The following is an 11,976-nucleotide window of genomic DNA, read 5'->3' as shown; positions in this document are numbered from 1 at the left end:
TTTATGTGCTAACAGATATGTTTATTCCCCAGACCTCCCTAACACCTCCCAATTCCACTATGCTGCATAGGCAAAGGTCAAGGCAGATTAAAAGCCCCCTTGTTTGTAATCTATACCATACTAGTACAACTCACTGAGTAAAACTATTAATCCTATGATTCTACTTCACAATCAGCATGACCAGAGTTGGGAAAGATCATTCCTAAAGTAGCTTAGGGTCCTATTATGGCGTCAAGGACGCCATGTTTGCTAGACTCCATCTTGAAATGTGTGCATATCTTGCCCTCTAAAAGCCGTGCTTAATGATAGAGTATGACGTGAGGACAGAGATTTTCTTGAAGAGGTGGGAGTAGGGTTTCTCATACACCTGCGTTTTTTAGTTTTGCACTTGAGGGGTCCATTTTTGATATACTGATCCATAACGGCCATATAAGACAGGACATCCTTTTTGGAAATATAACCTGGACCAAAAGATAGGGAGAAAAGACAACTATTAGTGATAGATCAGCCAACATTCACATAAAGTTTTCTGTAAAATGCCAGAGTTTCAAAGAGAATCCTCGGCATGTCTGCAGATGGATGTCCAGAGGTCATCTAATCTAATTCATTCTACACAGAAATTCCTTCCATAATATTTCTAACAGGATGTCTCCAACTTGTCAAAACACTTCCTAAAATCTGTCACCCAAACTGAATGTCAAGAGCCCTCTATACTTTCAGTGGTGACCTTTGAATTACCATTAGGATGTACTATCCTGGAAGGCAGGGACTATGTCATATATTATTGTGTCCTTCATATCTGTACCATAGTTTCTTATTCTGTTTATCGTAAACAGCGACAGTTTAACTAACATTTATTGAGCATCTGCTAAGGGCCAGGCACAAGCCCTAAGGATAGAAAGAAATCTGATATGATCCTTTTCCCTCAAGTTGGAATTTAATTGGGGAGATGGGACATACAAGCAAAAAGACAGACTGAAAGAAAGATAATTTGGAATTTTTGAAGGGTCCCTATAAAAGTTAATACGTTTTTAAAATGTTCAGATATGTAGCCAATTGAAGATGAGGTTATAACCTTTCTTATGATGAATTGCCTGAGTTTATCTTATTCTCTTTGGTTTCTGATAGTACTTTAATGCCTCTTCATCAATTTTGTCACTGTCACTTCAGAATTTTCAGCTTTGTCTACTCCATTGCTGTCTCCATTACTGTCAACTTTTGAAACTTAAGTGTCTTCAGTTCTGTCTGGTGAATTTGAAATTCAACATCCAAGACTTGAACTACCTCAGATGAACTGAACACCTTCAACTCCCTGTATGACTCTAAACCTTTCAAGTGGTCTCTCCAGTGACTCTTTGCTTTGTTGAGTCTCAAAAGAAGAGGCTATCCCTCTTAATACAGATCTTAATAGATGTTTGTTTAATTAAATTGAATGAGGAGGTATCAAATAACTTTATAAATGGAATGACAAACCAAGGTTTAGATTATGGAAAGGTTACTTTTCAATACAGGCCTCTTTGTCTCTTTGACATTTTATAAGCCTTAATGAGTTCATAGGATCACAGAGTGTTATTCTTGTTGCCCAGGCTACCATCCGTTCTAAGAACCTACTGACTGACCTTTGGCCTCCTCTATCTAATCATTCTCCATGATCGTATCCAAGTAACTTTGGATAATACTACACTAATATTTCTCTGCTAAAAAAATCTATAATGGTTCCATGTTGCCTACTGAATAAAGTATAAATACTGGCATTCAAGCCTTCTATAATTTGACCCTGACCTACTTTCCCACTCTTATCTTATACTACTTTCTTTCACATTCTCTGTGTTCAACCCAACTGGATCATTCTCCATTCCCATTTCTTATCCTCCCTTCTCAACAAACATGGCCAGCACATTTTTCCATATCTTTACTCCTTCAGTCCCCTCCTGCTTGAAATGGTAAAATAGATTTCCATCTCATCTTTTGAAGCCTCTCCTTTTCTTCAAGTCCAACTAAGGTTCTGCCGTGTCCAGTGAAGCCTTCCCTTGAATTACTCTCCTCCAATCTTAAAATGATCACCTCTCCTGCCTGCCCTCCCCACTTTCAGATTTTTCTTAGCATATTCCCTAGACTTCTCCTTTGTATTTATCACTCTTTCCCTAGTATCATGGTCATTTGGTATTGTTTCCCCTGACATTAGAAGAATGGACTAGATCATTTTTCATTTTTGTAGCCCTGGTGTCTAACATAGTACCTGTCACAGACTGTACATTGACCTGAATGGAACCCTCTGGATTGATTGAATTTCATGCTGTTTTATAAGATCAAGTGACTAAGCAGTTATCATGTTCTTACCTTCATTTGTTGTTAGATGGCACATATCTGTAAATTTAATATGCCCTCTATTTTAAAATTAAACTATTTTGGGGAAAAAAACTTAAGTTCATTTTATTTTGGAATAAAAGTAGCAAATCATACCAAGAGTGTGAACTCATTGCTGGGTGAGCAATATGGAACAGAAGATTTCAGAGGAGTGATCTCAGGGCTTGGTGGGGATGGAGATGGTGGTGGAGTTAGAGAAGACTTCATGGAAAAGGTGGGATTTAAGATGGACACTGCGTAATTTATACAACAATTACTTTTCTCTAACCTAGTTATAATTCCCTTCCTAAAAACCCTCCTAATTTGTCTCTTGGAATTTTGCTTCCGGTTACCCACACTGACCCACTGACACTTGGCCAGCAAACCACTCTAAAGCTATGGCATCAGTGGCTGAGGAGATGGTCCTGGGATTGTTCTCCTCTGAGCTTGACTTCAGTTGCAGAATACAGGTTATTTCCTTAGGTTCTTGCTGTAGGTTGGGTAAATAAGACTTACCTAACATATATTTGTAGATAAGACCAAGAATATATTGCCATTGCAGGCTCTTCCATTGGGGCTTGGAATCATAAATTTTCATAATGCTTTTCAGGTAGTTTTTTTGTGTTTGGGTTAAGCCCTGGTAGAATAAAAGAGAGAGTTATGATGAGCCAGCACCTGAAGGGTGTGATGAATTCTAAACTGAATTCTATAGAAATGAGACTATTGTCCCAAAAATTTGAAATATTTTACAGAGTAAAATTGGAAAATGCATAGGTTGGACTGTTTCCTCCCTTTGTTTCCTTAAACAAATTTTGACTGGCCTATTTAAGATAAAAGGTGGTCCATAAGGAGAAGGGGTTCAGGACACCATTTTCTATGACCTCTGAGGTGCTGTGGAGATCTGTGTATGTTTCTATGATCTTCCAGTCCTAAAGTGTGTGGGAAATGGGGGTTAAATGTGGGCAGAGGACTTTTCTGAGACTCTGTCTCCATTCAAATGTAGGTTTCTTGAAAATACAGACTATTTTTTCATTTTAATCTTTGTATTCTTAATCCCTACTGATGTGGTTTAAAAGGTTCAGGGACCCCTCAAGGACTGAAGTACAGGAGAGGGTTGTCTGGAATAAATTCATAGAATCAAGCATTCTTGAAATCAAAGTGGCAAAGGTTTATTGTAACGCCAATATGGTGGGCAGAGCTCCTTAAGGAACTCACATTCCTTAAGGAATTTGCAACTTAACTGGAATGATGCTAAAGCTTATATAGGAAAAGTAGTGGATTATCTGGCAGATATGCTAACTAAGTGATAACTAACAACTTTGGTCACAGGCATCATTGACTATTGGAAACCAGGGGAAGGAGTTTCTTGGGGTATATTTTCGATCTGTTATGTCTGTAGCAAGGTAACTTTAAGAGCTGATCTATATCTTGACCTTTGGATTGAATAGGATAACTTTGAGAATCAATACATGATAATTCTGTGGTTACAAAATAATCCTGTTTTTACATGAGAATTTCTTCAGATGTCAGCTTGTTCTTGTGATGGGGAAAGATAGTTTGCTCTGCTGGGGCCCACTCAAGAATAATTGTGGGAAAACAGAGTTTGTCTTACTGAGGCCCACTCATGAGTTATTGTTAGGCATAGTGCCCCTGGGCTTGGGGAAAAAACTGTCAGGGATAGTGTTTTGAAACTAGGGAGAAATGTGATCTTGACATTGGGGTCCAAGCACAAGCACTTGAGTACTCCATCATTACCACAATGCCTTGCATCATAGTAAACCTTAATAAGTGCTTGTTGAATGGAATCTCTTTGTCCAATTCAACCTTAAATTCAGCAAATGTATCAAGTTCTTATTGTGTGCAAGGAACTAAGAACTCAGGCAGAACAGAAAAAAAAAAAACCCAAAAGTACTTGCCTTAAGCAGCCTTCATCTTACTGGGTTATACATATAAACAGGAAAGTGAATACATAATACTTTGGGCAGGGAGAGAACATTAATGACTGGGAAGATTAAAGGGAAGGTTTTGGGTGGAAGATGACACCCAAATTGAATTCTGAGAGAAGCTAAAGTTTTTTAAAGGGGAGATAAGGAGCAAGTGTATTCCAGGCATGGGGAACAGACTATGCAAAGGTACAGGGGAAGGAAGTTCAATTCTGAAGTTGGGGAAAATAGCAGGTGGGCTAGTTTGTTTGAAATGTATAATGTGTGACAGGGAATAGTGTGTTAACTTGGCGATAGAAGTAAAGAGGTTGTTGTTAGTGACCACATTGTTGAGACGCAAAAATGGGGGCATTGAGAATTGGGGGGTTCCCACTAATCGCTTTCTACTATTTAGTTGTGTCAACTAAACTTATTTCAGGAGAAAATGAGCAAATTTATTCATTCCCCTAAGGAGAAAAATTGAATGGATTTGAAACTAATATTCCTAAAGTAGGGATTACCCACTGAAGGATATCCAGAGTAATAAACCTGGGTGTAAGAGAATGGTCTACGACAGGGGTTAGGGAACATGTAGCCTTGAGGCAACATGTGGCCTTCTAGGTCTTTGGATGGGGCCTTTTGACTGAGTCCAAGTTTTACGGAAGAAATCCTTTTATTAAGGGGATTTGTTCTATGAAGTTTGGATTCAGTCAAAGGACCTCACCTGAAGACCTAGAGGGCCACATGTGGCCTTGAGGCTGCAGGTTCCCCACTCCCGATGATGTCACTCTAGGTTTCTTACACTTTAAATGGGTGTGAGGTTAAAATGGTAGAGGGAATAGCAGCCTTCTCTCCATAAGGAAAAATGGATCTACCTAATAGATTGCATGTGTAAGTGTATATATGTATACAAGTTGATCAGTTGCACAGGGCCATCTTCACCACCTCCCATAAAGAGAAATGGAGCAGTTGGTGGCTAATCCAGAGACAAGCAGACATGAGGTCCTGCCTTGTTGCCCACTGGCCATGATGGAACCCCTTTAGGGCCATGCTAGAACTTTCCATGGACATGCTGAAGGAGGTGCTCAGGACCAGAGGGCATGACTGGTGCGGAAAAAACTGAAGCAAAAGAGGGTGATCAGCAAAGAGGACCCAAGGTGATGAAGAAGTGAGCTTCTCTATGACACTGTCTATTCAACTAGTCCTGTACTTGTGCCAAAATTCCCGAACAATGAGTCTGGGGAAAAGTGATGAACCTGGATGGGGAGAAACTCCCTGGAAAAGAAAGCACTTCAAAAAAAATTCTCTTTCCAACCATTAGTAAACCTCTTCTTTGTTCATTGTTTTGTCTGCCCCGCTGCTGACTGGTGGAACAAAATAGGGAGAAGGGTAATATGCTTTCAGAGAGACACTAGTCAAAATCAGATGGCCCCAGGGGCTCAGTTCTGGGCAAAAACTGAGCTATTTTATTTCAAGGCTCAAAAGACTGAACAGAGTCCTGTGAGATCAGATCGAAAAATCCTGAACCATAGTTAGACAAGATAATTTTATATGAATTTAGGATTAGGAGACTAGGCAAATTGCTTCTGCCCCTTGTTAGAAATGTCCTCTGGGGTCTGGTGCTCAGAAACAGGAGTCAAATTTTAGACTTGAAGTCTAGGGATTCTTGACTCTGCTTTCTGCTGTAGTTAAATGGCTCAGATTCCAGAGCATGAGCCACCTATTTATTTCCTGAGTGAGACTAATATGAAGAGTAACTGGAACAATATGGGAGTAACATTATGTGTAATAATACTATGGGAAAGAGAATGAATTTCACCTCTGAATAAACAAGTTAGCATTTTTAAAACGATTGGGAACTTTATAAATGGAATGTGAATAACTCCATCTTAGGGGATCTGTACTTGCACTAAAACCTCATTGCATAAATATACTAGATCCATGACCATTGCAAGAAGAAATCCATGGAAAGTAACAGGAATTTCCACTCTGCAAAGTAAATGAGATTTCTCAGATGAAAATCATTTGTTTTCAGCAGTAGGACAAAGAGTCTTAGAACTTGGTATAAATCTTACCTTAAGTGTAGAATAGAGAGATAACTATGAACCAGTTGATGGAAAGACAAGCCAGATCCAGAACAGACAGACATTTTTATCAATCAGTCAATAAGCATTTATTAAGCTCTTGCTGTGTACCAGCATTATGACACACAAAAGAGGCAAAAAGTGTTCCTGCCTTCAAGAAGCTCACATTCAAAAGGTAAAATATCCAGGCATATACAATGTATACCCAGAGTATATGAAAACTAATCTCAGAGGTAAAGGTGCTAATAGTGGAAGTGACCAGGAAAGATTTCCTCCAGAAGGTGACTTGTGAGCTGAGTCTAAGAGGCTGAGGTGAGGAGGCTGTTCTCCTGTATTCCAGGTACCAGGAACAGTCAGTGCAAAACCATAGGGATGAGAGGTAGAGTATCATGTGAGGAACAACAGGTATACCAGTATGGCTAGATCATAGAGTGCAAAGAGGGCTAAGAGTAAAGAAGACTGGAAAAGGAAGAAGAGAACAAGTTACGAAGACCTTTAAATGTCAGTTGGAGAACTTGATATTTGTTCATGGAAGTAATGGGGAACCACTAGAGTTTAATGAGTAGAGAGCTGACTCAGATTGGTGCTTTGGAAAAATCGTTTTGGCAGTAGAGGAGAGGATGGATGGCTTAGAGTAAGTGAAGACTTGAGACAGGGAGACCAATTGGAAGGCTATTGGAATGGTGCAGGCAACAGGTAATGAAGGCGCGAATGAGGGTGGAGGTTATGGGGACACAGAGAATAGGATATATATGAGTGATGTTGGGAAGGGAGAAATATCTGACAACAGATTAGATATATGTGAGGTGAATGATAGTGAAGATCCAAGAATGATACTGAAATTGTGTACCTGAGTGACAAGGAGCATAGGGGTGCCCTCCACAGTAATAGAAAACTTAGGAAGAGGGGAGGGTTTTAGGGAAAAGAAAATTTCTATTTTGAATGTGCTGAGTTTGAGATCCGTGAGGTATGTTCAATTTGAGATGCTCCAAAGTTTGGTGAGTGCAGAGCTGGAATTCAGCAGAAAGGCAAGGGCTGGATGTCCAGATGTAGAAATGTACAGATCTGTGAATCATTTGCATAGAGGTGATCACTGATGCCACAGGAGCTCACCAAGTCAGATAGTATAAGGGAGAGGAATTCCAGGACAGAGAATTAGGAGACGCTCATAGTGAATATCCCATGGATGAAGATTCAGCTAAGGAGACGGAAAAGGAACAATAAGATAGATAGTTAAGGAGAAAACCAAGAAATATTAATGCCACAAAAAAACCAGACAGAAGAGAGTATCTAGGAAAGGGTGACCAGCAGTGCCAAATGCTGCAAACAGCTAATGAAGGAGTAAGATTCATAAAAGACCTTTAGATTTGGCAAGCTTGGAGATCTTTGGTAACATTGGAGTGGATTATATCATTGAATTATCAGGTTGGAAGCTCTATCATAAAGGGAGAGAGAGGAGAGGCAAAGAGAGCATTAGCTTTAGATGGCTTTCTCAAGATGCTACCTACCAATTTAAGAGTAAAGGATAAGTACCTCTCCAAGTGATTTCTAACATCCATGAAGGGGCAGGAGAACTGAGTATAAAAGACCATGTATAGGCAAAACAATTATTCATGAGTTAACTTATGACTTGTTTTTAGCACTTGGTTAAGGTACTTGGAATTTCCTCTTTCCTTTGTTAAGTTTTTAGAAGCCACTAGACTTCCTTGAATTTTATTCAAATTTCTCCAGTGTTTTAGTACTTTCCATATAATCCCTTGAACTCATAGAACTGGTCACTCTTCTTGAATTGTGGTTTTGCATATACTACATTTCTGATAACAGCTTTAAATGAATTACAGCCAGGTCCAAATTGCTGACCCAATTCATGTGTAAAATGAATCCTCTGAAATGATGCCATGTATTTGAATTCTTTCTATTTGAAGTTATAATCATGTAAAATATGGTAATTGGTTTGAACCTGACACAGATATGTAATTCAAATTCAAGTAATTCGATCACTTCTTGGGATCCTTTATCTGCACTAATTGGGACCTCGTTGATGAAACTAAAAAATGGCTCAATCAATTGTCAAGCAAAGAAACAGTCCCCCTCATGAGGCATCAGAGGCAGCTGGTGACACAATAAAAATTGGATAAAGCAATGGGCCTGAAGTCAGAAAGACCTGAATTTAAAATGAGCCTCAGGAACTTACTATGTGACCATGTCATTTAACCTCTATTTGCCTCAGTTTCTTCAACTGTAAAATTAGGATAATAACAGCACCTAATGTGCAGAGTTTTTGTGAGGACCAAATTAAATGCTTGGTTAAAAAGTGCTTGGTACACAGTAGGTGCTATATAAATGCTTATTCCCTCCCCCTTCCCATCTATTGAGCTCCTTGTAAGTGGACATTTTAAGTAGAGTCTGGATGATCATTCTTCAAGGACATTGTAGAAAGATTTCCTGCATTTGGTCAATAACTGACTTTATTCTAACATTCCTTTCAGTTCTAAGACTCCATAATTCTATGACTCTACCTTCAGTACTGCAGGATTCAGAAACATGGAAGAGACTGGTTTGCGAGGTGGATGGAATTGTTTGCCAGAAATTCGAAGAGGATAGCAGAATGCTACATGTTTTTTCCTGTTTGGGTTCATCTTTCTCCTATAACTAGAAAGGAATAGAAAAGAAACAAATGGTAAAATTTCAGTCTGAATAGATCCTTCACGTTTGGGATATACCTGAATGTGGAGAAAAGAAGAGCCAGTAACTGTATCCATTAACTAAGGACTGATTAGTCCATGACGTGGTAAGCCTGTTCATCCCATTATCCTCCATCATATGGTTAATTTGGACACTTTTCCTTCCTATTTCCCTTACTGTTGGTTCAGTAAGGCTCAGAGATCAACATTATAGAGGTGCTCCTTATTTCTGAGCACGAATACACGATAACTCCTTGTTGTGGTTCAGTCATGTCCAATATTTTATGACCCCATTTGGGGTTTTCTTGCAAAGATACAGAGTGATTTGCCATTTCCTTCTCCAGCTCATTTTACAGATGAGGAAACTAAGGCAAACAGGGCTAAGTGACTTGCCCAGGGGTACAGAGCTAGCAATTTTCTGAGGTCAGATTTTAATTCAGGAAGATGAGTTTTCCTGACACCAAAATCAGTAGTCTATCCACTTTGACACCTTGCTGTCCTATGGCAACTTATAATGAGCTGCAAATGACTGGCCATCTTCCTTTGCTTTTTTTCCTTTTTCAGAGATTCAGAATGAGAGGTCCAAAGTAGCTGTGACTATGTCTTGGCTGCTGTTAAGGCAAGTAAGTCAGGTAAAAATTTCTAATGATCTTCATTTGAGAATCTTCTTTTTCTGTCTTTTGGTAAGCAAGGGAGAATGAATTTAGGACTCGGGAGTCACTCTTTGGCTTTGATGGGACTAGCCATTTGTGAGAACTAGATTTATTAAATCTTATTTTATTAAAATTAAATTAAATATCCCCTGCCCTACCTCCAAAGTTTTACCTTCATTGTATCTACTTTTGAATAGTAGAGAATGAATACAATAGAAAGAAATATAATATACACAGTGTGCTTTGTGATGCAACATCTCAGACTATCGACAATCGATTAATAATCATTAATTAAGCACCTACTATGTGTCATCTGTGCTAGTTGCTAGGGATACAAAAACAAAAATGGAATAATCCTCATCCTCCAAAAGTTCAAGTTCTATCACAAACAACTCACCTACAAGTGAACTGGGGGGAAAAAAACAGTTCTATGGGACAGACTTATCTGTTATGAGTTTGAGCAGAATAGAGAATAATATTGCTTTTTATCAACACAGTCGAGTTAGTACTTGTGAAGTCTACCAACTGATCGTGCAATTGCCTGAAAAGAGAAGAGCTTGTGCTTAGGTTTTGAGTCCACTTGTAATTCTGAGACCTTAGAAGGGAAAATAAAGAATGCACTTTTATCTTGTATCCATGACAGAAAATTGTAAATTAAACTAGAAATGTTTTATTATTGCTGCTTTCTTTGGAGTGGACTATGGGCACCATGCTGGCTATGATACATTTTACTTTAAAGACTCTTTGATTCAAACCTCCCCCAAACAGGCATCCGTATCTTCTGAAGATCTCTTCTCCATTTTCTAGTCTTTTAGAGAAGAGATGAAATATTTTCAGAGCCAAAGACACTTGTCTGTTCCTACAGTTCAAGGATACCACACGATCTTTGGCTACATTTTCTTCCCTGGGAAATCTAATTCTTATATCATACAAACTTTCCCTAGGTCATTGCTGAAGAAAGGTAAGTTTCTATTTTTAGTAACCCAGTGACTCATATCCAATAAACTTGAAGGAAACACTTGGGAAAATATCCGTTACCTATATAACATTTGATAAGTTATTCTACTAAGACTTACCTTGTTTTACAAGTTACCTTTTCTCTGAAATTAGTTTTAAATTCAGTTTCTCCTCACGATCTGCAGCTCAGTTCTCTTCTTGATCTTTCCCTTTGGTACTCATGATGGTAGTGTTTCATTCTGTTGACAACTTAATATCCTAGCAACATTGTGAGGCAGAAAAAAATCAGTTGGTGCCCTGTCTGACTTCCAAGTATCTGCCCCCTTTTTCTTGCTATTTTCTTTACCCAATATGATCAATAATTTTTGAGTCAAACAATAAATCAATCAGCAATCATTTATGATGCTCCTACTATGTATTAAGTGCTGGGGATATGCATTAAAAAGTGGGATTTAAGTGAGAATTAAAAATTGAGGGAATTAGACAAAGCCTCCAGGAAGAGGAAAAAATTGAACTGAGTCTTGAAGGGAGGTAGGTTTTTTAAAATTAATTAATTTATTTTTAGTTTTCAATATTCAGTTCCATAAGTTTTAAATTTTCTCCTCCTCTCTCCCCTCCTCCCTCCCCAAGACAGCATGCAATCTAATACAGGCTCTACATATACACTCCTTGCATTACTGAGAAGGGCTAAGTCTATCAAAATCACTCATCGAACACTGGCTATTTCTGTGAACAATGTTCTCCTAATTCTGCTCACTTCACTAAGCATCAGTTCATGTAAGTCTTTCCAGGATTTTCTTAAGTTCACCTGTTCATCATTTCTTACAGCACAATAGTATTCTATTGCATTCATATACTACAACTTGTTCAACCATTACCCAATTGATGGGCCTCCCCTCAATTTCCAGTTCTTGGAACTAAAAAAAGAGCTGCTATCAATATTTTTGTACACATGGGTCTTTTTCCTATTTTTATGATCTCTTTGGGATACAGCCCTAGAAGTGGTATTGCTAGTGGGAGCTAGGGTTTTTAAGAGGCAGAAGGGAGGGAAGAAACATTTCAGAAATGGAAGGATAGATTGTAAAAAGGTACATGGGGGGAGGAAGATGGAATGTTATAGATGTGTAACCTCTGTTTGCTTCACTTTTCTCAATTGATGGAATGTAGAGTGCTAACACTGGAATGTGCCTAAACTTTGCATTATTGGTCAAAGAAGGAAGGCTCTCCTTAGCCTTAATCTTATTGGGCAAAACAAATGGACACTTGGTGGCTAGGGATAGAGATGTGAACCAAAGAAGGCCAAGAATTCCAGGAACATCCCCTCAGACTA

The 11,976-nt window shown here is 38.7% G+C and overlaps 1 protein-coding gene across 1 annotated transcript; it reads right to left on the bottom strand.

Annotated features, from left to right (window-relative positions):
- Positions 1-10,784, bottom strand: FAM216B (family with sequence similarity 216 member B). Its single transcript, XM_072617146.1, has 4 exons — positions 10,766-10,784; positions 8,872-9,004; positions 2,863-2,983; positions 1-461 (listed from the first exon to the last, which is right to left on the bottom strand). Exons 2-4 carry the CDS (start codon positions 8,989-8,991, stop codon positions 250-252), a joined length of 453 nt encoding a protein of 150 aa, XP_072473247.1. The 5' UTR covers positions 8,992-9,004; positions 10,766-10,784; the 3' UTR covers positions 1-249.
- Positions 10,785-11,976: the final 1,192 nt, after the last annotated feature.

This window comes from Notamacropus eugenii, chromosome 6, assembly GCF_028372415.1.
Source record: "Notamacropus eugenii isolate mMacEug1 chromosome 6, mMacEug1.pri_v2, whole genome shotgun sequence".
In the NCBI taxonomy this organism is placed as follows: Eukaryota; Metazoa; Chordata; class Mammalia; order Diprotodontia; family Macropodidae; genus Notamacropus; species Notamacropus eugenii.
The sequence above is the reverse complement of the archived record's forward strand: the minus strand, read 5'-3'. Positions and strand labels throughout refer to the sequence as shown.